At 41.7% G+C, this 25,906-nt stretch overlaps 1 protein-coding gene across 14 annotated transcripts in view; it reads left to right on the top strand.

The window, feature by feature from the left end:
* The window catches only part of cacna1c (calcium channel, voltage-dependent, L type, alpha 1C subunit), a 193,308-nt gene extending 167,641 nt beyond the window's left edge, over positions 1-25,667 (top strand). For 6 of the 14 annotated variants that reach the window (XM_084346431.1, XM_084346429.1, XM_084346434.1 and 3 more), the window contains 18 exons: positions 1,794-1,931; positions 3,883-3,948; positions 4,337-4,428; positions 5,678-5,840; positions 5,999-6,126; positions 6,235-6,331; positions 6,735-6,837; positions 7,143-7,244; positions 7,447-7,574; positions 7,828-7,962; positions 9,252-9,616; positions 12,401-12,529; positions 12,643-12,770; positions 12,904-13,001; positions 13,137-13,233; positions 13,546-13,654; positions 13,749-13,911; positions 14,209-25,667. In XM_084346431.1, the coding sequence (XP_084202557.1) occupies positions 1,794-1,931; positions 3,883-3,948; positions 4,337-4,428; positions 5,678-5,840; positions 5,999-6,126; positions 6,235-6,331; positions 6,735-6,837; positions 7,143-7,244; positions 7,447-7,574; positions 7,828-7,962; positions 9,252-9,616; positions 12,401-12,529; positions 12,643-12,770; positions 12,904-13,001; positions 13,137-13,233; positions 13,546-13,654; positions 13,749-13,911; positions 14,209-14,691 (2,724 nt within the window). In that variant the 3' untranslated portion in view covers positions 14,692-25,667. Of the gene's footprint in view, positions 1-1,793; positions 1,932-3,882; positions 3,949-4,336; positions 4,429-5,677; positions 5,841-5,998; positions 6,127-6,234; positions 6,332-6,734; positions 6,838-7,142; positions 7,245-7,446; positions 7,575-7,827; positions 7,969-9,251; positions 9,617-12,400; positions 12,530-12,642; positions 12,771-12,903; positions 13,002-13,136; positions 13,234-13,545; positions 13,655-13,748; positions 13,912-14,208 lie in introns of all 14 variants that reach the window. The other 8 variants (XM_084346441.1, XM_084346440.1, XM_084346430.1 and 5 more) reach the window with 3 other exon arrangements.
* Positions 25,668-25,906: the final 239 nt, after the last annotated feature.

Raw genomic sequence — 25,906 nt, 5'->3', positions numbered from 1 at the left:
TAGCATAAAGAATTGATGGCCTCTTGGAAAAACACAAATGGCACGGAACAGATTTAGAGGTCAGATAAGTTGATCTGGTGTTTTTTTAGGGTCGTATTTTATTATTACAGTGAAGACAGACATAGTGCTGCACTGCTGTGGTTGTTATGTTTAGGGTTTATCCAATGCATCCTGGTGCACTTGTGTGGAAAAATGTAGTTAGATGACAGTTTTCGTCATTTTTACATGATCGTTGCTGCTGTTATGGTTGCCGATGGTTTGTATGATCTGGTAACTTTGGCTTCTTCATCCGCTGTTTGTAGTATTATTATGAATAATATACTGAATCCTTAGTTGCTATATTAGCTGCACTGTGCTTTACACAAATCCTGATGTCGCCATTGTTTTTTTCCGCCTTTTTGTCCCAGAGAACGAGCAGCAGCAGCATAAATAAGTAAATCTGTATTAGAATAGCACTCAGCAAGAAGGCTGAATATTTCATCGCAGAGTTATTTCCTGTGGATGAGTACTGGGACAATAGACAGAAAGCTACAGTGCCTCTCAAGCTCACACTTCATAGCTTTACTAGGGTATATTTTGAATAAAAGTTAATCAGACAATGCTTTGCTTGTTTGCATTGAGATGCAAAATATTGCAGGTTCATTGCAAGAAGCTCTGTAAATACAATGCTTTCTGGGATGAGAACAGTTTCTGGAAGATCATAGTAAACAAAAAGTAAAGATGAGGAGATTTGCCACCCATGGAAATATTATCTTTCTACCTGGCACTGGCTGTATTGGGCAGTAATATTTTTATCCACCTGAATGTCATCTCCAGATTGTTTCTCCCGGTGGCCGGTTGCTCCGTGACAGACAAACAATTAGCCTGCCTGCATGATTTATTGAAACAGGAATCTGCCTGCAGGCGAGGATTTTTGTACTGTATCCGTTGTGAGTTGTTATCAGTGATTTATGAAAGAGCTTAGCTCCATCGATGGAAATCTCTCCGGCCTGGTCTCAGCTATTAGAATTTTAGTCCACACCGGTGCAGGATATCCAAATCGTTCAGCTTAGTGAGATGATTTACTTCAGGAGCTCCTAAAGTATTTCAGTGCTTGTTTGTCAAATGTCATTGCAAGGCTGGATTTACCTGTAATTGGATATAGAAACAACCAAGAGTGTGTTCTTTAGCTTGATTATGACAGCACTGTAGCGAGTAGGAAGTAACAGCAGAGTGACTAAAGACTATTGGACCCATTTCTAGTTTAGTTTTGATGGTGGTAAGGTTCCTTTAAAGACTGCAAAGTAATTTGGATTTGTCTATTTGCACAGTTAGATATATATATTACAGGACGAAAGCTTGAAATAGGTGCATTTAGGAAGCTGATGGCTGGTTTGTGAATCTCTTTGTTGCCAAGTGATTTTTCCATGAAGCCAGAAAAAATAAGCATGATTGCCCGATTCTCTCCCAGATCTCTTTTGTCAGTTGATTTTGATGGGATTTTGTAGGACGCAGATTTCCATTTATTAATTCAGTGTGTATGTGTGTGTGCGTTTGTGTTTGTGTGTGTATGTTATACATATTTACATCCACACACATGTGTGGGTGGGAATATGCAAACGAATGGTACTTGTACGTCTGCATTTCTGCATATGTATGTCTGCGTGTGTATGTTTGGATGTTTGTATGATCATCTTTACCTTTGTGTGTGTGTGTGTGTGTGTGTGCGTGTGCTTCCCTCCCCTACATATCTGCATGTGTCCTCCATGCGTCCTGTGTTTTTTCTAAAAAAAAACACCAAACCCCACCAAAAGGGACTGCAGAACTCTGAAGAGAACGCCAGGATCTCCATCACCTTCTTCCGGCTGTTCCGCGTGATGAGGCTGGTGAAGCTGCTGTCTCGCGGGGAAGGGATTCGGACCCTGCTGTGGACCTTCATCAAATCCTTCCAAGTGAGGGGAGAACCGGACACAACATGCTAGAACAGGGGGTTGGGTTTATACAAGACGAAAAGTGGCGCTTTAACCCTAATGCGATGCAGATTGGAGGCCATAGTACTATTTTAACTAGATTTCATTTTTCACCGCAGATTTTGTAGTTATTCTCAATTTTATTCTCTATATGTAGACGTAAGAATGGCATACTTTAATCACATCTGCTAAATTAAGACACAATATATTCATTTAATGTTGTTTTGTCTTGTACAATTTATCTTGTAATTTCAGATCTGAGTCACATGGGGCTAAAAATATCCTCGTTCTTGTGTAAATCCAGCTTGGTGGAGTCTCACAAGCCCCCTTTCCTTTCCTCGCCTCCTCCCTCCTCGTCTCCACCTCCTACTTTCATAAGAAGTCAGACAAAGTGGGAACAGTTCAGTCTAGATGGGGAAGGAGGAAAAGAAAGAGGGATGGCGTGAGGTAACGGAGAGGAGGTTTAGGAGTCTTGGTGCAGAAGCAGGGAGGGATGTAGGGACAAAAAGCTACGAAACAGGCAGGAACTCCAGACCCTTAACCAGCAGTCTCTTTTCTCCTCTTTCTTACTCATCTCTCCTCTTCTTCCTCCACTTCTTCCTCTTCTACTCCCTTTTCCCTCCAACACCCTACTACTAACCTCTGAAAGCTTACCATCCCCTGTAGGCGGGTTAAGCAATAGACAAGTTTAACGAAGCACTCCACCAAAAAATGAAATCATTTGATAGAGAGTTATAGGGAAATGAAAATAATCTGTTCTCTGTCTTGTGTTATGTGAGATGGGCCACGCCATGTTCTGGTACAGTCACGGAAATTTGAAATATTGGTGAAGCAGCAAAAACCACGCTCTCTGGCTTTGTCGCACCAACAAGGATTCATTTTTAAGCCAAATTAAATAATGGTTTCACTTTAAATTCTGTTGCGCCAAAACTTTCAACTCCAATTTATAATGTGATCCACCACTTGAGGAGGTTTAATGACAGCAGGCTTATTTATTTGTTTGTTTCAGTTTGGATGAGCAAGCATCCCCATGTTGATTTAACTCTTTAGTTTCGGTTTACTTCAATAAACTTGGATTTACTAAATGGAGATTAAGTTTACAAATGCAACATTTAATTTATAATCTGGATTTAGACATTTTAAACCTAGTTTTGCTTAACTCTGATTAGAACTGATTAGGATATTTTTTAAAAAACATTAAGCCCTTTCCTGCACATGTAAACAGCATTTTAGGTTTCTGTAAATGGATCTTTTAGGAAACCTTTCCAGGGTGAAGATGTTCAGTATCTCTTCAGTGTTTACATCTGGACGGGCAGAAACAGATTTTTTAAATGTAATTACAGATCTTCACGTTCACTTAATCTTTGTTGGTGCAACCCAGTCATTGTGTTACATTTAAGACAGCAGTGGTTGTTAATATATTACTATACTTAAAACAAATGGCTGTACCTTTTATCCTTATTTCATTAGTCAACAGCTTACATATTGACTTTTTATTTGATTCATCACGGTTTGGCCCTTCTCGCCCAGTCACAGGGGTAATGTTAGCCAGGAGCTCAGTTTTCCAGGCATGTAAATATCAAAGATATACCTGTTGTGGCCATGTTGGTCTCCTGGCTAAACTCAGAGAGCAGTTTATGAATTTACTGAGGTTTTTCACTCCTAAGTCAGATGATTTGTCCTGGTTTGTTTTTGGTGTTGTGCCGCACGACGCTGCAGATCAGTTCACTTTCACTTCATGAAGGACCAGTACGTTTTTTAAATTGCATCTGTTGATCTATAAAACAAACGCGTGATGTTTATCAACTTTTTTTCCAAAATCAGTTGTAGTTTATTGGATATTTAAGGTTTGAATGAAAGTGAAAGGACTCCAGCCTCGGTGCAGGATACTACTGTCCACAACTTGTTACTAATGTGTGTCTCTCCTCTTTAGGCACTGCCCTACGTAGCTCTGCTTATAGTGATGCTATTCTTCATATACGCTGTCATCGGCATGCAGGTAAGCTGTTGCCCTGTTTCTCCTCCCTCTGTTGTGTTTTCTTCTCTCTCACCCTCTCCTCTAGCTGGCCTTCGTCCTGTGTCTGTCCTCCTGGAGTCTTGTCATCCAGAGTTCCCATCCGGTCACGTCGTCGTCCTCTCCTCCACTTTTCTTCTTCCTGTAACTGTTGCCAGTCTGTGTCTCCTCTCCTCCTCTCTCCGTGTGTCCTTTTGTCTCACCTATAAGTTGTTTGTTTGTTTATCAGTGATGATGAGAGGGAGACACTTTGATTAGATTTTCTGGGGGACAGCCGGCCTCTAATTTGATTGTCCCAGTGAGCAGTCCCTTCCTCCTGTCAATGCTGACGACATATCCTGTGTGCTGTGACTACTTCCCTCCCTCCGTGCAGATGTTTGGTAAGATAGCGCTGCGGGACCACACGCAGATCAACAGGAACAACAATTTCCAGACGTTCCCTCAGGCAGTGCTGCTGCTCTTCAGGTGAGGAAGATGACCACACTCCTTATCTTCAGTCTTCAGTCTCCTTCACATCTCTTCACAGCTTCTTCTACTCTTTCTACATTATCATTGTGGTCCTCTTCTCCCTCCTGCATCATTAATTTCTTTTGATCTCCAGTATTTTCTCTCTTCCATTTACTGTTTTACATTAGAGGTTACCTCTGACATTGGATAATTTAAATGCACGAATATCTCCAAATGTCAAACAGTACATTTTGTCGATTCTGTAACTCTGCCAAGAGCCGATGTAGGAAAATGTTTTGTCAGTTTCTATGAGACCATTTTATTTCCACTGTGCCAAGAGTTATAAGTTGTAGTTGAAAATATGTAGCAGTGATCCCGATAAAATCACCAAAGATCTGACACAGAATCACCTCTTACTTAACAGCTTCAACAGCATCCAAACTCTCCGATCTGTACACTTGTAGGCTCAGAAGTTAGCTGATAATTGTTGACAATGATTCCTGAAACGTGACTATGAATTAATATTAAAAGACTCTGGTCCACTGAGGAGGACACCTTCTTCAGTTGTCAGAGGGCTCCACTGATAATACATGAACCCTGTGGTTGCGATGATGGTAAGATTCCATGCAGGGGACAAAAAGCATAGAAGCTGAAAGCATATATGAAATCTTTTCTATTCATTCATATTCTGTGCACTGACCCCTTCATGGAATATATCATAACGATGGGCTTCCATTCAGAGAGACTCGGATACTTCTTACTTCTGTGTAAACAATCAACACTTGATAAATAATACAACCAAAAATGATCACCTGGCAAAACAGCAGCTCAGAACATTTATTAGTACTGAAGTATTCAGAATGGAAGACATTTGTAGTTTGGTACAGGTCTTGATCTATTCAACTAAAACAAATCAGAATTGACATTTCTTTCTTTCTTTTGTTGTTTTTCTGTAAATCTTCTGTATCAGGATGTAATTTTAATGCGATGACTGTTTTGTTGCTCTCATGTTGTTCACACTCTAACACTTGTGCATATGTGTGTTTGTGTTTATGTGTGTATCTGCCTCCCTCCGTGGTTGTATCTATGTGCGTGTGAATGTGTGTTACTGTGTGTTTGTCCATGTGCCCGCATGTGTGTGTTATTGCATGGATGCACACATACGTTTATTTTACGTCCCTGTACATCCGCGTACCTTTGCATGCATATGATGTGCGTCAACGTGTGCGTATCTGTTTGTGCGTGTGCATGCACGTGTATGTATCAGATGTGCAACAGGTGAGGCGTGGCAGGAGATCATGCTGGCATGCACGCTCAGTCGGCCATGTGAGAAAGGATCGACCAATGAGAACAGCTCGGCCACCGAGGAATGTGGCAGCCAGTTTGCCATCATTTACTTTGTCAGCTTCTACATGCTCTGTGCCTTTCTGGTGAGTACAGTGCCAAGAAAAAACCTTTTGTTTTAAAGTTTTTAATGATTTTTAATATAATTCACTACATAATGTTACAGGTAATAATTTGAAACATGTGATCTATAGATGACTCTATTCGTTCGTGTAGTTTCTGACTGATTCCTGATTCTCCCCAGATCATCAACCTGTTTGTGGCCGTCATCATGGACAACTTTGACTACCTGACGCGTGATTGGTCGATCCTGGGGCCGCATCATCTTGATGAATTCAAGAGGATCTGGGCTGAATACGACCCAGAAGCTAAGTACGTTTACAGAGAATTAGTAACATACACGTCATCCAAATGGTTCATCTTTCACCTGCAGAGGTTGTATAGACATTCACTACCATGTTACATCTGTGTTGTTTCCAGGGGGAGGATAAAGCACCTGGATGTGGTGACTCTGCTGCGGAGAATCCAGCCTCCCCTCGGCTTTGGAAAGCTCTGTCCACACAGGGTCGCCTGCAAGGTAAACACACGCGCACACACGGCCTGCAAATTCCCAAATACGGTGTGAAGGCTGCAGAGCTGGAGAAAATATACAAAATATTTAATTTGGCTTTGGAATTAAAATCACTCTATTTGCTAGGTGTGATAAATATACAGACATTTGCCTTTGTGATATTGATGTGATGACATATCGACAGCTCACAACACCTTCCACAATGACTCAAATGGCACACTGACAACAGATCGTACATGTAGAGAAAATATTTTAGTTATTGAGACATCAATGTCTCTCTAGAGGAAAATTAGCCGTGACCATAGTGTCAAACTACTGTCAGCTGCCAGCATCAATTGGCAGTTGACGAGGAAATTTACCTGTGCATCATTTTCTTTTAAAATTAAACAAAATACACCATTTCCTGCAGCGTCTGGTGTCGATGAACATGCCTCTGAACAGTGATGGAACAGTGATGTTCAACGCCACGCTGTTCGCCCTGGTCAGGACTGCACTCAGGATCAAGACAGAAGGTAACACACATATGACACACTCTCACACAGTATTATACAGGTACTGTTTAGACACACGAGACGATACTGCGAAATACGGCAAGGTATACACTCAGTGGCATATATGCATAAGGTGGGGATTACATTTATTACCATTATGCCCAGAACAGCTCATTGTAGCAACACTTCTGGCACTCCTGACTCGAGTGTTAGATGCATCAACAATATACTGTCTCATAAACACAAATACAGACACATGTGCTGAGGTTTTCACACTGGACAGGCTGTGAAAATACTACATTTATGTGCTGTTCGTGTGCGTCCAGGTAACCTGGAGCAGGCCAATGAGGAACTGAGGGCAATAGTGAAGAAGATCTGGAAGAGAACCAGCATGAAGCTGTTGGATCAAGTAGTGCCCCCTGCTGGTGGTACGTACACTCTGCGACACAGTTCTAACAATAAACAGTAAAATTAAAAAGGTGAACTCATTCAAAAGTCACCACACTACACGCTGTGATTTAAATTTCTCCTGTTACTTTGGCTACTTTGGCAGCATCACTTCTTTTCTGGATAAAAAAACATGAGGCATTATTTCAAGCATGATAATTCTAATATTTGTATTTCTTGCAGATGATGAGGTGACAGTCGGGAAGTTCTACGCTACCTTCCTCATCCAGGAATATTTCCGCAAGTTTAAGAAGAGGAAAGAACAAGGGCTGGTGGCCAAGGTGCCCCCCAAAACTGCCCTCTCTCTGCAGGTACACAAATACACATAAGTTTTGTTTACCCTCGGTCATAAATCTGTACATATCCACTACCTGGGACATTCAGAGAACAGCGTTAGATTTTTCAAAATGTGACAAAATGATTAAAGAAATGTGAGAGAGAATATGGTGTATGAAGTGTGTGAGAACAACTGCCTTGTTTCAGAGTTTTGACAGCAACATAAACATGTTGGTCGCTATGTTAATCTATAAGAGCAACACATCAGTGTGTCTGGTCTGTGTGCAGGCGGGCCTGCGGACGTTGCATGACATCGGTCCAGAGATTCGGAGGGCCATCTCTGGAGACTTGACCGTGGAGGAGGAGCTTGACAAAGGCTTGAAGGAGCCTGTGTCGGCTGCATCGGAGGATGATATCTTCAGGGTAAAGGTCGGATACACACACCCTCACTCACTCTCCAAAGAGAGAAAGAGAGAGAGAGATGATCAGCGCCCAGCTTGAAGCCACATTACTGCTCCATGCACATACACGGACATGCTTGCATGTGCTCAGAGGTTCGAAGACATTTATAAAAAAAGGCTCATTCTCCACCACAAAGCTTGGCTACCAATCACTGCAGATACTGGACCAAATTTTAGTGATCACATGCATTTTGGAAGACCATCCAGTGGCCCCAAATGCAAAATAAGAACAAGAACAACATGTTTTTTCACAAAATGAAAACTATAAAATCAAACAGACAAGATCATTTCAGTTGAGCACTGTAAGTTAGCTTGATTCCGCCGGGCATGGTTGCGTTGCGTTCCAGCTGAGTGTCACCAAAGCACCTATCAGCTCTGCTCCACTTAAAATATGTGCTTAGTCTATTTTTGACAGATACCGCATCAACCTGTATAGAGCAGCTTTAGCCAGGCAGGAAGTCAGACACAGCAATAACATAGAGAATCTGGTCAATTTTCAAAATAAAACACCCCTACGTAGCCTAGCGAGCAGGCAAACACTCCATTTCTGAAACACTCCCATCGGGATATGAAGCCATGTGGAGGACGAAGCAAAACCATGTTGCAGATTTGACATCATACAGCTGTGCCCGGTGGAATCAAGGCATAAGCCTCTGACAAAAAAAATACACACACACATACACTTCTTCGCTCAAGGGTGAGTTATGCTACTTATCAGCCTCCATTTACAATATCATTGCCATTGCTTTGAATTATTCACTGCTGTGTTGTGTTACTTTTACATACTCTATCTAACACACACAGAGTGAATTAGGTGGTTAATAAATGGTAACATTTAGAGAATCCCACCACTCCTCTAACATTGATCTGTTATTAGGCATTACGGAGAGTTTTGACCGAGACTTAGTGCCTGATTCATTCAGTCCCATAGCTCTGCTCCCATGCTAAAGATTTCATCTGTTTTTAAAAATACAGTTTTTGCATTTCCATCTTGGCTGAGTAAAGTTTTGTTGCTGCCAGCAGTGAATGTGACGATATTAATTCTGATTCTGAGTGTTTGAGTGTAGTTAAGATATAAATATATAAAATTTTGATCTAAACATTATTTTAACTCCCTGCCTTTTTTCCAGTATTCTCATCTTCTTTTCTCTTCTTTCCTTTACTCCTCTCTTCTTCCTTTCCTGTCTCTTCCATTATCTCGATTACCTTTCTTCCTCTCCTCATCTTTCTCTCTCTCCTCTCACCCTACAGCGTACGGGCGGGTTGTTCAGCAACCATGTCAACTACTACAACCAGAGCGATGGCCGCAGTTCCTTCCCACAGTCCTTCACTACCCAGCGTCCCTTGCACATCAGCCAGAAGGGCTCCCCTTGCGAAGGCGAGAGCCCGTCCCATGAGAAGCTCATGGACTCGACCACTTTTACCCCGTCCTCCTACTCTTCATCAGGCTCCAACGCCAACATCAACAACGCCAACAACACCGGCATGGCCGGGGTGGCGACCCAGGGAATCAGTCGGTTCCCGAGCCCGTCCATAAGTACTGTGGACGGGCACACAGGACAGCCGCTCACCCCCATCCTGCTACCAAGATCAGCGTGGTGCTTTCCTCCAAAGAGGTGAGTGAAGCCAACAGCAGATTACATCTGCGTCTTATCAGGTGTTTAACATTTTTCTTTTATTGAAGTGGTGTTTCAGAGTCTTTTTTCCTTTCCTACCTAACGTGCTCTTGAACCGAAGCAAGAAGCATTAGTCCGTCTCTTTCATTTCAAGAACATCATTACAGCTATTTAGCTTGTCGGCTAACATAATAAACAACGTTACGTTTCAGCACGGACTTAAATCTTCTATTTCCTTCACTCTCTTTTTCCTTCCTCCTTCTCTTTCCTTATCTTTTTGTTTTTTCTGGTGGCGAGCAGGACGTGTTTTTATGACACCCTCATGCGGTATGTTGCCAGGGGACAGAGAGGGAGTGTGTGTGCGTGTGTGTGTGTTTCTGTGTGTGTGTGTTGTGTTAGTCCCCTAAATGCGTGCAATAAGGTTTCATAATGCTATATAAAATGGCATTGCTGTCAGAGTGCTATAATGAGACTTGTTGCTATGCACATAATGCTTTGGTTGCTACAGTATATCAAAAGCCAGACCTGTGCGCTGCTACTATAAAGACTGCTACCAAAGCCATGGATAGACTGTTTGGTGCAACATGTCCAAACCTTTCCTATCAAAAGCTCTTACTGCTGCTGTTCTCTGCTGTTTTATTGTATTTAATGGCAGGTCTGGGTTAGACAGAATTTCAGTCGGCCTGTCCAACTACCTAGAATGACATGAAATTTTCTCTGGTTTTTCATGGTCCCCAGATTCCTGATGAATTGGATGACCCCTTTACATTTGAGTTAGTGTCCTTAGTATAACCTGATCCTCTGGGGGATGAACTTTTTCCATTTCTGACTGAAGATATGAGGGAAGATTGCTGTTACATTTCTTCAACATACAGTATCTATGCTTCATGGGATGAGTCCTTTAAATGATTTAAATGACCTCTCTATTAGCACCACCCTCTGTAAAAACCTTATACTCATATCAGTTTTTATATGCAGTGATATGAGAACAGCACATGAACATGTTGGTCATGTTGGGCTTTAGCTTTAGTTGTGATTAGGGCTGCACAATATGGTAAAAATAAATCATATTGCAATTCTTTCACAGATATTGCGATTGCAATATCTTTCGCAGTTAGTGGGAATGATCATTTTTGCATCACAATTTTTATTTTCATTTAGAAAATGTATGAAAAATCATTATGATGTGACAATTTTTGGGTTCTGTACCAAGCTAACGTGTTTTCTTACTTATCAGAAGAACAAGATTTGTTGGCCAGGGCATATCTGTAGCACTACACTACTTTATTATACTGCATTAACATTTTGCCTTTATCATAAAACTGCAGCTTCTGCGATTTTTATATTGCACTTGGCCATAGTGCGATTCATCAATAATTAGATTATTTGTGCAGCCCTAGTTTTGATCCTAGATTAGCCCATGTGTACGGAGGTTGGTTACAGTAAATGAGGGAGCAAGATGAGTTAAACCCCTTCATGTTCTGTGTGTTGATCTAGATTTGAGTGCTCCATTACAGCCAAAGCATAGTATAAGCTTTCCCAATCACCATCTCTTTGGATTTGCTTGATTTAAGCGACAGAGTAACCTTCACCCAGCTGCCATGTGTAGTGAGCTTGATCTCATCCAGAACAGTCTTAGTCAGGTTTTAATCAAATACGTTCTAACCCAGAGTTTGCTGTGGAGCCCTTTTAATAGCTGTGGATTAAAGGAACATCTTGACAATTTGAAATGTGATTTTTTTTTTTTTTTTTTTCTTCACCAGGCAGTTCTTTGAGAATTGTATGTGCTGGTGATAAAAAAACAAGACTAATTATTTGTTTTTGTGAAAGTTCATCATTAAAAATAATGAGCACTTGTAACTGCAAGATGTTTGTTTGACTCATGAATTTGAAACACGACCGTTAACAGGTGGTTTCTTGGAGTTGACATGATGTAGCCTTTTAACCTGACAATCTGATGAAGAAGAGAAGATTATACTTCAAATGTCAAGATGCCTCCTTAAAGCTTAAGTCTGGAGTATGAAACAGATGTGGACAGATAGTGTGACAAGACATCTTTGGAATACAAAGACAATACAACCTAATACAGATTATTTACAGAGTCTAGATTAAGTCTCTCAGGAGGAAAAAAACAAAATACAATTTCGATTTCAGCTTTTGAGATAAACATGTGGAGTTAAACACTGTGTTTTCTGTGAGCTAAATTGTATCCAGGCATTTCGTCCTCTTCTTCAGAGATGAGTAGAAAAGACAGTATCTGATTCTTTATTGGCTTTCATTTTAAATGATGAGAACAGCATAACATTTAATTTCCCCGTAGGCTTACATTTAAATGCTGCTCTCCAAGGACCAGCTAACAACATCACATCACATCACAAGACATTATCTTGTCCGTCCCACTCGATGTTTTTTAAAGATGTCTGCACCTCAGTCGTGCAATCAGTTTGTCATATTCCAGTTGTTGCCTCTGATGCTTTTTACCATTTTGCTTTAACAACATAGTTCCCACCTGCTTCTCCTCCTCCCTTTCCTCTTCTTCTCCATCCTCCTCTGTCCTTCTCCTACATGCAGTAGTTAAACCTCAGTGGGTTCCTCCTTCTCTCCTCCTACGCTCCTCTCTGAGTTTTTTGCTAATCGGCTGCTTCTTTTTGTCTATGTGTTTGTGTTTACATCTGTCTGCCTATTCGTCTACCTGTTACTCTGTCTGTGGTCTGTGTTTACGTTCATTTTGTTTGTTTGTTTGTTTGTTTGTCTCGGGTTGTGTGCTTGTTTGTTCGTTGGCAGCTCGGACTCAAGTGACAGCCGTCTGCCGATCATCCGAAGAGGCGAGGGGTCAACAGAGGAGACGTACGATGAGAGCTACGCCGACGACAGGGAGTACCACGAGGACGACCACTCGCTCTCCTCTGACATGTACTACTGAAACACACACACACACACACAGAGAAACAATTTGGCTTTCATCTCTTCATTTGATTAGATTTTTGGTGTGTCTTTCATTAACTCCTCTTGTGTGTACTCATTAGGCTGGTGTATCATGATGACACATGTAAGCAGTTGACTCCCATGGAGGAAGGAGAGGAGGTAGAAGACAGAAGAGGAGGCGGAGGGTGGCAGTCTCCCAGGAGAGTCTTCCTCTGCCCCACTTCTCTGGGTGAGTAAACACGTGCAACTAAATACAATGCCTCCTTTTTCTATATTTTACTCTTTTTTTACATGCTGTGTGTCTGCATATTTGTTGTGTGTGTGTGTGTGTGTGTGTGTGTGTGTGTCTGTGTGTGTGTTAGGGCGGAGATCGTCCTTCCATCTGGAGTGTCTGAGGAGACAGTCAAGGCCAGACGTCTCCCAGAAGACGGCCGTACCCTTACACCTTGTACATCATCAGGTAGAAGTTGTCCTCAAAATCCTCTTCCACTTAAATGCACATAAACAAGTTGTAAATAGTTAAAGCCATCCCAGCTATAATCCCCCCTCTCTCTGCTCCTCTCTAACACTCTTCCTCCGCTCTCCCTTCCTCCAGGCTCTGGCAGTCGCAGGGTTGAGTCCTCTGTTAAGAAGGAGTCACTCACCTACCCTCTTCAGCCGGCTGTGCTCCACGCCTCCAGGCAGTCCCACAGGTATGCTGCATCCTCTGCACAGTTCAAAATCCAAAAAGCTGTTTGTCAACCACTTGCAGAAATGTTGCATTGTGTTTCCTCGGCAAGCAAAATTATGACAGTGGCCTCCAGCATTGGATGCTTGCTGGACGTAACACTAGGCGGTGCTGACTGTCACTAAACCTTCTTATAGACATGCTTATACTTCCTGGCTGCACCTGATTGGAATAGTGAATAGTGGAAATAGTGAATTTTGAAGTTTTCTTACCATGCTACAACTTTTTGGAGTTAGGTTCCGTCTCCTAATTGTTTCTCCTCTCTTTGTTATTCTAGCCCACGGCAGCGATGCCTCCTACCAGCGAGTGCCCTCTCTGAGGCTAGAGGGCTCAAACTCTCATGAAAAGCTCAATACCAGTTTGCCCTCTGTCAACTGTGGGCCCTGGTGAGACTAAGTACCTTGAAAAGTATCAGTTATGATGACAATCATGCCACTGTATAATCAGTAAGTATAATAACAGACAAATTATTGCCCCTAGGTACAGCGACAGTAATGGGAACAGCAGGGTGCCCAGTCCTAGCCCCAGCGTGTCAGTTTCCAATCCAAGACCACAACGGCCGGTGTCGCTCACAGTGCCCTCGCTGCTGGGAAAAGACTCCAGCTCACTGTGTCACGGCAGCGCAGGCAGTCTGGTGGAGGCGGTCAGTTGTTTTCTTTGTCTTATGTCAGTAATTCATTAGGTCACAGGATACAGTTGAGGTGCTTTGAGAGTTTTACACCTTTGGGTCTTTGAAATGCTTCAAACGTGACATTATGATGGATTGAGAGATCAAAACTTATAGACTTCTGGCACCTGGGATAAGTGCCTCAAGTGTTTGTTTTTATAATAAACAAGCAATGACATCACCATGAAAAGTCTAGAAAATAATCCCCACAATTCTTTCTGTCACCCTTGCTTCCTCTCCATTAATTCCTCCATTTCCCATTTCCCTCTCAAGGTGCTAATATCAGAGGGTTTGGGTCATTTCGCCCAGGACCCGTCGTTCATCGAGGTGACCAAAGCCGAGTTGGCTGACGCCTGCGACATGACCATCGAGGAGATGGAGCACGCAGCCAACAACATTCTCAACGGCAGCAGCGCCACAAACGCCACATCCAGCACCTCCTCCACCTCCCAGCACAGCCCCAACGGCAACCTCCTCCCCTTCCACACAGCAGCAGCAGCAGCAACGCACAGGGACCAAGCGGTCAGCGAGGGCGGGGAAGAGGCCGGTGGAAGCAGAGGCTCCATCCATGGGCCGTCCTCGGTCGAGGAGCGGCAGGAGCTACTAGCAGCGGGGAGGGGACGAGAAGAGGAGGAGGAAGAGGCGGAAGCAAAGGAGGAGGGGCACCACAGAAGCTCGGTTGTTATTGGAGGAGCGCGGCAGAGGAACAGCGGGCTGTTGGAGGACGAGGATAATGAGTGTGTGACGAGTTTGTAGGAGTCGGCTTGACGGGTTCGATCGGCCGACCGGCCCCTCTGACATCATCAGAGACTGACGCTTGTCAGTGCTGGGTAACAGCGCCGCAGCTGGCTCTGTCTGTCCCCGCCCCTCACACACACACAAACACACACACACACACTGTCTGCCTCTCTGCCAGACGTAACCGTTCTGGACATTGGCGGCCAGTGACGCAACCTTAAACACCTGGTTATGACTTTGTTGGTTTCTATGAGTTTGTATGTGTGTGAATATTTGTAGTAAAGTATACCACACTATACTCTATAATATCTGAGTGTATGCTCGTGTGTGTGACCTATGATTTTCTCTATTTGTACGTGTACGTGAGTGCGTGTGTTCTCCACACGTGTCTGAGTGTGTCTCTAAAGTGCCTCACAGTTTTATCATGTCCTCAAAGTGTGAAGAGCAGAAAAGTAGAGACAAGCAAAAAACATGCAAGGGGAAAGCAGGGATGAAGAAAGGTAGAAAGGAAACAACAGAAGCAGGAAGTCCTTTTATGGATTTCCTGCCGTTGACATAGTGTGTTAATTGTTTTCATTTCCTCTGCCTACTTTGGTGTTGTGTTATTGTTGTTTGTCTGGCCGCCATGAAGCCAGGTAGGGGACAGCAGACCAGCTCGTGGGGGGGGTCTGTTAAGGATTCAAATCTGACCGTACCCACTTGAGGTCAAAGGTCAACTCCTCCTTCTTGGTTCACTGATGATGAAGCGCTGTATTGAGTAAACGGGGGCGAGGAAAACCCTGTTTGAAATCTCATTTCTCTTCCTCTTCCAAAGCTAAGGAACCTTGGAGCACAGCCCTGCCAGCCTGGGGGTGGGATTAAGGTGACACGCCACCCCTAGCCAAGGGGGGGAAGGATTTGAGGGACGGACCAACAGCCACTACAGGGCTGCTGTAGGGGGCAACGGGCAGAGAGAGACACTCTCTGGCCAACAGGAAGCTAGCCAGCTCTTTCATTCGCTGGTCGATAAGATGCCAGCGAGAGACAAACTCAACTCGTCCGTCACCTTGATCTGGCTTTGCCTCCTTCACCGCTTTTACTTGTTTGGCCACACCCACTTCCTGCCCCAAACAGGAAATGGGAGGAGCATTTGGTGGCTAAGCAGCGACAGCGAGCCCTCTTATTCTGCCTCATACCTCGCCGTTCCTCACTCCTCCCTCTCTCCTTCTTCCCTCCTCTTTGGTTATTCCACCATCACGTCTCCCTCCATCGCTGGGTTTTTGCTTTTTCAGCCCTCGGGAGGCGAGTGTGTCGAACAGGGCAACAGAGACGGAGGGTGGAGGAGAGAACGGGAGTGACCGATTGAAAAGAAAACAGACTCTGGGCATGGATCTACAGAGGATCTGTCCGTCAATCAACTTCACTTCCTTCTCCGAGACCCTCCTCTTCCTCTCAGCGTGAAATCCTATTGGATTTGCTGCCACACACTCTCTCTACAGACCACGCCCACTATGTATTTAACAGTTCAATATTGTGCAAAACTGGCTAGCCATGACTATTTTGTTTTATATTCATGATGTTATTGGTTTAATTTATCCTTGATTTGTTTGCACAATCGGGGTGCTGGTCTTATAAATGTATTTTTGCTCGGTTTATTTTAGGAGAATTTTAAGAGGTTTTAAGTATCGAAGCAGGGCGTAGTGTTTGCGTGCGAGTGTATAACTATATTTGTGCGTGCGGGTGTGCGTCTGCGTTTTAGTACAGGACGTGTGTGTGTGTGTGTGTGTGTGTGTGTGCGTGCGAATGTGTGAGATAGCGTGTATCTAAAAGGGGGGTCTTTCTCTCTATCAGTATGCACCTTTTACAGATTGTATCTATTTATTTATTTATTTTTCCCAGAAGAGAAAAAAATGTGCGTGAGGATGTACGTTTGTATGTGTGTGCGTGCCTGTGTCCGAGCGGTTACTTATGTATTCTAAAAAGCTGATTTTAAGCCTAGACAGTAAATTAAGGTAGCATTACAAGTATGGTATTGTGTGTGTGTGTGTGTGTGTGTGTGTGTGTGTGTGTGTGTGAGAGAGAGAGAGAGGGTGTGTGTGTGTGTGTGTGTGTGTGTGTGTGTGTGATAATGGGCCTCCTTAACACAGGGTTACCATGGACAGGCATGCTTCCAAAGCTTTGTGGTTTCTTTAGCACGGTTTTTACTTTTTAGCCAAGCTGCAGAGTCAGAAGCTACTCTATCTTCGAAAATTAGTCATTTCATAACTTTTGTTTATTTTCCCATTTAGAGGTAGTTAGGCGTAAGGTCTCCAGCGAGGTCAGAGCGACGGTTAGGTTTACAGCGGTGATGAGTTTCGGCGTTGCAGCTTGGCCAGAAGGTAACAAGCCTTTTTGGCGTTTGCTGCTTTTACTTCTTGACGGTGGACGGTCGCTCTGAACGGTAGAAGCACCAAATTCGCACTGCCACAGTGACGCCTCGTGAACTGAACTGGGGGTATGACGCCCCGATCGCTCGGCTGTAACACACCGTAATCACAATGAGTTCGTCATTTAACCATAGTTTCAACTCCAAATGAACTATTAGGGCTGGTGTACAGATGCTGCAAGACTTCTGAATCACATCTCTTTGTCTGAGGTCTGCTCATATCACAAAACATGATGATTTATTGTTGATTATTTTGTCATTGTTAGAAATAAAAGAGTTCCCTGTCTGTAATATCATTGTACTACAGACACGGAATTGATAAGATGTGTTTGGGTGACGTGATAAATTCTTGGAAACAGATCAGGAAAGTGTCATCTTGGAGGGATGTTGCGTCCCGGTTGATCCCCTGGTGTGATTTCTGTCTTTTCATTTTCTCGTTATGGATTTTTTGGTAGCATGCTGACAACTTTTTATCGACCTTTCTCTAGTATGGCACAGGTATGAACCTCAGGCCTCAGTACATTACACAGGGCACAGGTCTCTCTTTGTATCTTCTCCAAAAAACATTCCTAATGTCAGAATCACACCCTTGGTACCAGTATTCACGTTTATTAAATGACTTAATATTATATAAAGCTGAAATGATTTAAATCAGCTCTCAAACTTTGGAAAAACATAATTGTTACCACCAAAATCCCAATGCAAAGTCAAGTAGACCCTAGGATATTCTGTATCTTACCATACCAGTGCTCACATGCAGATACATCTCAGTTATAAAGTACATTTTACGTTAGCTTTACAGCATTAAAAAACAGTTTCTTAAAACTCTTACTAGCTTGGAAACAATCTAAATATGTTCAAGAAACAGTTCTATAATTCTATAAATGATCTCAATTAAAATGTCACTTTAAATACAATGAATTCCCACCCAGATACACCATCACATGTCAACTTACAGCCATGAGTTTTCATTTTAAGTTACCACGAAGGACTAACTGCTGAGCTCTCATTCCTACGTGTTAAGCAGAGCAGGTTTGTGGCAGGGAAGGGTATGCATGAACACACTGCCATACACTGCATCCTGTGCCAGTAACAGACTTCTGACATTATTATGCAAACTAAATGTGAATGTTGAACGTGTTTTAAGTGGCAGTGCTAATTGTTGTTTTTGTGGTTTTGATCATACAAACCCTGAAGAAGTCTGTGTTGTCAAAGGAAATACCCTTCCTGACATTTAGTTGTTTTTTTTTCCTTCATAAAATATCTCCAGCATTTCTTTCTTTCTTTCAGTTATTCTTAAACCACCTCATTTAAATAGTCCTTTTATTTAAATAACTTGGTACCATAAGCTCAGTTTCAGTATAAGCTGCTTTTTTTTCCAATCAAACTTTAAGTCTAAAGGTTATGAAGGCAGATTTAGGAATGGTCAGGCATGTTTATGTGTGTGCAGGGAAGCATCTGGGTTCAGTGTTTTAATCTTGACGTTAGAACGTTTGGTTTTTGTTTCCACGCCTTGCTGCATCGGCCCTGGTAAAGTTTATTCAATCCCCCTCCTGGTTATTTATGCTAAATTACTTGATAAATTGAACATGAGCGTTCAGCAACACCTCCATTTTTGTGGATAAAAGACGACACATAATGGTTACATGCACTCTGAAACTAAATTCAGTTCAGATCCTTTATTTTGTGTTCCTAATACATGTTCAGTTACACATTATAGACGTGCACACTCCTATAGAGTAACTCCGCATATCAGAAGTGCCAAACCAGGCTGCGTTGTGTCTGTTTGAAGGCTCTTTGGTGTCAGGTGACACAGATTCTGTCAGAGGCCTGTGGTGCCCCCATGTGGAGTGGAGCAGCATTGCAGTTTTTTATGTTCCACATAGGTTAGCGTGAACTCTGAAGTGTTGTTTGGCAGTGTATGGTATGAGTGGGTGTAAACCTGCATCCCACAAGATATGCAAAAACAATGCAATAACTATGACTGTATACAAGGTTCCCGAAGTAAATATACTTGTGAAAGTGAAAAAAAATATCATGCCAATGTTTTTTTTTTGTTTTTTTTCTGTTTGTTACATTTGTAAGTAAACTCAGTGGTTTCCATGCCAGAGAAACCTAACATACTTGAAATCAGGTACATTGCAGTGCAGTATAGTAAAGATGTATTTATTTATCTTTATCGTGCCAGGGTGTCAGATCTGCACCTGCGGTCAGAAGCGTGTGTCGAGACAGCGACGTGAAATGGGTGTTTTTGCTCGTGGTTTAACATCCCGAATGAACGGCAGCAAAAAACAACCACCTTCACCTCCCTGCCTCGACACGTTTTTGACTGTGTCCCTTTTCTCTCGTTTATTTCCAGTTAGTTTTTTAATGGATTGAGCTACAGTACGTGGGTGTTACCATCAGTATTGCATGAGGTTCACATGTTGACATTGAGCGTGCCAGGTATTGCAGTCGTTTTGTTTCTTAGCATATCACATTATGACGGAGTAGCTATTTCTATTTAGTGTACATATGATTAAAGTCAGTATTTTTTCTCTACATACACACCTGACTGTGGACAGCAGTGGAGCGGTATTTTGGAAGGTGATTTTGCATATCTTGTGTCTTATGGGCTCATTTTCTGAGAAGGATAGAGCTCATGTTTATATGATTGTTGAGAAGCTGAGAGAAAAAAAAGATCTAAAGTATTCTTACTCCCCAGTTTAGACAGGCGTCACTACTTCCTTGCCTACGTGTTGCCATAGTTTCTGTCTTTGACTTCTATCTTTTCCTCGTCTGACATGTAGAAAATGGACCAGTGGAAATAATTAAGATGAAATGGACCAAATAACCCAACATTGGTGGATGATATTGGACAGACAAACACACAGGCAGGAGCTAACACATTCAGGCTTTGTAGCTTAGTAGCTTCACTCAAGCACAGAGCGGACAAAATGCATGAAAAAGTCATCTTACGATCCACAGGTTAAAAATGGGGATTTGGCCCACTTCCATACTACACACTAATTCTGAGCAGGTTTTGAGTATTTAGTGTTTTGAAACTTAAGTGACAAAATTAGTCAACACGGTCCTGACGACCCAAAAGCTGCAAAAAATTAGAGTAAACATTACTTCCCATTTGTTTTAGTGTTGAAGTTCTACAAATTTGGGAAAATGAATGGTAGAAATGTCTGCAGCAGAGGCTGATATCCTGATGTTTAGTCCCTGGTATGGGTAAAGCTTCAAATATGTCGGAAACTACATTTCCCATAATCCAACACAAAACATATACTAAAGCAGTGTGTTGTATGGATTTGGAACAGTCCTTTTTTAACAGCTGACATTTTGACTAATTAGCAGGAAAAGCTCAGGTGTAGCTAATGGCTCATATACCTGTTGTCTCTGTTAGTAACCCGTTAATCAGGCTGATAAGCCCCCTGAATCTCCACCTACAGCTAGGTAAACTAAAACCACACCCCTCTGCCATAAAGATATCAAAGTTATTTCCTCGAGTGAAAGCAAAGATAGAGAGAGAATAAAGGCCTGGTTTATTGATGGATGACAATCTATTTGATGATTGAAGACAAAGGGAAGCAGAGGGTGTTTTGTCTGGATGGAGAGTATTTTTTGGTTTTATTTCATCATGTTTGAAGGTCCGACATGGTGAACTATATATCCAAGTAATGTTTTATGTGCATGGGTTTCTCTCTCTAGGGATATAAAGTATTGGTCCTATGTGAATGATAATATCTTTTGTCTCACCACTAGCCAATGATTGTATATTTTTATATACCGTATACCATACTATAGCAAGATATATATGAATATATAATATTTAATCACCAGAATGTTAGAAGTAAGGAAAAGGCAGGACACTTATTTGGGAATGTAGTTATTGAAATACTGGTTATGAAAATGTGCTATATATGCCTGCTGACTGAGGGTCAGTATGAATTTATTGAACAAGTCCCACTTTATTGACTGTACTGTTGACCAAAATGAAGCAGCAGGGAATGATGTAGTAGGAACGATGGAATTTACACAACAGGCTTGATTCCCAGACTACGTGGCTTACTTTAAATATGATTAGCTGAACAACACAGAAAGGCTTCTTCACAGTTTTTCATGTTTAAACATCTAAAAAAAAAAAACACTGGAAATGCAGCAATCGATGCCTCAGTTTCACAGTTTGACATCTATTATCTAACATTTTAAGCAACAGACATCTAATATCTAAAAAATGCGTTTTGATTACGTGTTCGTTTTTCGTCAAGTGTTTAAAAAGACATACCAGCAACCTGTCAGCGCAGGAGGTCAAAGTCTGGACATTTTCCTACTGTAGCACCGAGAGAACTGTCTCTCTTTCACTAGTCCTATATCAGCGACACACACATATACACTGTACACTTTTTCAAATGCATTATTTAAGCTATTAACATCGAACCAAAAAGAATCCACCTGTCAAGGACTAGAACTCTCTATGCTTTGAGCCATGAAAATCATGTAGCTTCAATTATTTTTCTTCCAAAAAAAAAAAAAAAAAGGAATTAGAGGACTTGAACTACATCTCCAACACAGACACTGACCGACTTTTGTGTGTTTATGCAGCAATGGAGAAAAAAAAAAGAAATTTCTTCACATTTTTCGTGTCACCTGAAGGTGTTGCATTTATGTGACAGTGAGGTCGACGAAAACTCAAAAGTATTTTATGTTTGTGTGGAAGAGCTGCTATACATGTACACGAATGAATCTGAAGCTGCTCAGTATTAAGAGAAAGATGTCATCCAACATGCTTTAACAAATATTATACACACATATACCATTTAAAAAGTATTTAGAGTTGAGTGTTTATCCTGAACTATTATGAGAGAGGGTGAGGCCGGAGAGCAGGAGTCGTGTTATTTATCCTGTCGCTCAGATTTCCTCACGTGGCTCCACCATCGTCCCAACAGATCTATTTTCTTGTAAACAGAAATGTTTGTTGATCATTGTTTGATCCTGACAAAACATATTTTAAGAGGACTATTTTGAATATAGATTTTATTTTCCTTTTTTTCTAGGTACAAATCAGCATAGCCTGTTGTTGTAGGAATCTAATTAAATCGAATTATTAAAAATACGAATTCCCTTTTTTCAGGAGAAACAAGAGAGGACGTCCTCTTTGTTTTTCTGTTGTACAGATGTTCTTTTGACGACAGCGCCGGTGAACGCTTTGGGTACAGAGAGTTAGAGAGGGAATATATTATGAAATCCAAGTGTCTTCTATTTTAGATATTATATATAGAAAACTATATCTAAATTATAAGATATTGAAAGTTTGATGGATTTTGCAGAGGGTTAAAAGAAATCGTATTCTTTGAGATAAAATGCCCAGATCACTTTTCAAATCTACACGTTGGCATTTTCTATATCGGACACAGAGGACAAATGTTTTCAATGTTTCTATTAGGTTTACAAACCATGACTGATAAGTTTCCTTTGAGTGAAAATTAGCATTCGTCTGTTGCCAGTGCAAAAGCAGGATTTGGGGGAGATACATGCAATTAAATTCCGGTTATCTTCTTTCAAGATTAACGCGACAGTGGTGCACTTCATTTAGTAAAAGTGACACATTGTCGATGGATACTTTTAGGATTTTGAAACCTGATGGATTCATTACAAAATATGGTTAACTGTCAAGAGATTATGTTTAAACTTTACAAGGAACACATTTACAGCCTGCAAAATTTTAATAATCGGATGTTATTGTATGGATTTTGGAGGGAAGTATTCCAGTGTCATAAAGTTTTAATAACCATGATCACTATCAAACAAAATCTTAACCAACCCTCTGCTTATTGTGCTGCACTGGCTCATAGTTACAAACCCTCATAAACGCATGTGAAGCCTTCACCGATCAATCTTGGGAAAATTTGATTTATTCGCTCGAGACGGTGGTGAGGAGCACATATCTGATTTATTTACAACCCTCTTCCTGGGTTTTGTCCTGGGGCTGTTGAGCCCTAAAATGAACCAAATAGATGATACTTGCTTGCCCAGTAGATTTTAGTTATAACATGTAGGATTGTTAGGTATGACTCACCCATTGTGTAGCAGCACCTACAGCAGCACCCCTGCGTGAACATTAAGGACGACTGTTAGTATTGTAAGGACCTTGAAAGCCTCGTGTATATCACTCACTCCTTCTCTCACTGCTGTTCATACACTTGAATGAATAGTAAGTCATAAAGGAGATCCCCATGAACGGGAGCCAGAGACCGCCATGCTTGCATTGCGTTTTTTTGAAAACATTCTGTTAATTCGATATCACAGAGTTATTATTTTGTTATCTCAGGATAAGAAAGCCCATTTTTCGTGCGATCATTTATTTTGTTAACTCGAGAAAACCCATACTTGACCTTTAAGCCGTGCTTAAATTACGCTATTTTGATATCTGATTTGATATGTCATCATCTCAGAGCAACAAAGCCCCTCGTGATAATGGGCTGATTTAATTTGTTATCTCGAGGAAATTGTAAGTTGACCTTTCTCAGCTTCCGTAGGTGTGGAAGCGAAAAACAGCCATGCTCCGCCAGTCATGACAGTGACCTTGACAGCTGAAATCAGGTGTGATCAAATGAAACAGACGCTCATTTTCGTGTTTCGCCATAATTATTCCGCGATATCGAGGAAAAAGAGTTGTTCACTTGTGATAAATTGTCTGGTTATCTCGAGAAATCTGCCTTTTGTTTCCCCGAGATAAGATAAATGAACCTGTTATCACGAGAAAAAGGAGCTTTGTTATCTAGAGGTAAAGAAATCATGAACAAGTGCTCTCAAGATAACGCCGTTAAAAAAGAAAAAAATGCGAGCATGGCCGTTTTTGGCATCCGTAGGATCCCTGTTTGCACACATTACAGTAACTGACACAGAGATTGCGCTTTATGTTTCACTATTTTGGAGAAGGACGCTGCACCCACAGCCTGTTGGTAGAGCAGAGGGGTTTTCAGTGCCGGTTTCTAACAGTGGCTTTCTTCAGGATATTACTTCAGCTGACAGCTCTCAGCTCTCGAGGTGTGGCAGCAGCTTTACCGTGCAGACTTTCTGTCAGTGGTTCTGGTGTTAAAACTGTGAAACCATGAATGTCTCTGCATCTGCTACTTCTCTCTAATTCCACGAGAGCTACGTCACATTGCACCATGAATGGTAATGATTACATCCCTTGAATGTAGGACGCAGTGATGCTCATACTGGTGTACTTGCATATCCAAAAAAACGCCACTTTAAAGGATAAAGGCTCCTGGTTTATGTTTGGGTATATTTCCTTTTTTAGCAGCCCTTAACGGAAGAACGTGTTGGGAACTTTAGCCAGCTATCTCAGTTTTGACCACCACAGGCATAAAAGATCTGATTTGACCTCGATGAGTGGTTTTCATCGCCACATTTAACCACAAATAGCTCTTGTATGCCTGTGTGTGTGAGTAAAAGCAGCTTTAACGAATGACTTGGCTCACCCGAGAGCACCGGCAGTGTCATGTACATTATCCGCGTTTTCTTCCGCCTCTGTAACAGCATGCAGGCCATTTATCCGTTTGCCAGCCTGAGTTTGGTGGCAGGAGATCCAAGGCTCCATGCGTATAACGTAGTGTTTGACGAAAGCTTTTCTTGCTCCATATTTTTGGGTAAATGCCAGGGCCGTGTGGCTCTGTCCTCCACTGGTCAGTAGTGTCTTATGATCTTGTTCATAGTCTTAGTTCACTACTCATGCAAAGTGTTACAGGGCCTTTTGACAGGATTGAGCTGTTTTGTTTGTTTTTGTTCTTTTCTGTCGGAGAGAAGTCTGTTGTTAATCCTCGAGTTTGTTTCGTGTGCCGACAGAGGTGTTCACACAGAGACCAATTTGTTGTAATATTAGTAGTGACGCTACTGTTAAATGTAGTATTTAATGACAGCACTATTTATGGTCAAAAAAATGAACTAGAGTGTGTTATTGTACTTGCGGTAGCTTTGGAGGCAGGTGGCCATTCTGTAACTGAGTTCTTTAACATAAGCCACTCCCCCTCGGCATGCGAGGGATTTCATTGGTCCTGAGGTTGCTAAGTGACACTGGCCCAGCATCATTTGGTTTCCTCGGTGGTGACGACTGCATGGTCTCACGGTTGACACACCCTTTTTCTTCTTCTTCTTCTACTTCTTCTTCTGCTTCTCTTTCTTTTTTCTAAAGGAGAGTTCTTGATTTTTTTTTTGTTTTTTTTTTTGTTCATTCATTTCATTTTAGATTTTAGAAAGGGAAAGAATATGAATCAAATAAATCAGAATATTAATTCAATCACTTTTTCTACTCCTATTTTCAATAAAAAGTGAAACGAAAAACCAAACAAAAAGTTGATTTGTAAATAAGTGATGTACAGTTTGTATCTGTAACTTGTCAGTCTGTCATTGGTGACAGAGTCTGTCTTGCTTATAACGCACGCTACCAGTAAATAAAAAAAGGAAAAAGTATATTTAGACTGTATGGTCCCTTGAAAGCAAGTTTTAAATTAATATCTGATGTATATTCCTGTAACATTGCATTTTTATCTGAGGAATGATGTTATTAAAAAATTGCAAATAAATTGCATTTCCTACAGCTGTGTTCTTCACTTCCCTGTTACTCTCACACATCAGGTCTTCTTCTTCACACTACACCTCACATTTTTAGCATTTTTAACAGCTATGTCATCGCTGGATTTTCCATTAAGTGTGAGACCTCATTTCCATAAGGAAATGCTTCACTGCCTTTACGATAGAAAATCCACCCTAAAACATAATAATGAGAATAAGAAATCTTTCCCTCGAGTTTTTCCTTAAAGCCTCCTCAGACTGAAT

The sequence above is a fragment of the Pagrus pagrus genome, assembly GCF_965226575.1.
Source record: "Pagrus pagrus genome assembly, chromosome: 23".
Taxonomy (NCBI): Eukaryota; Metazoa; Chordata; class Actinopteri; order Spariformes; family Sparidae; genus Pagrus; species Pagrus pagrus.
This window is presented reverse-complemented; position numbering and strand designations above follow the sequence as displayed.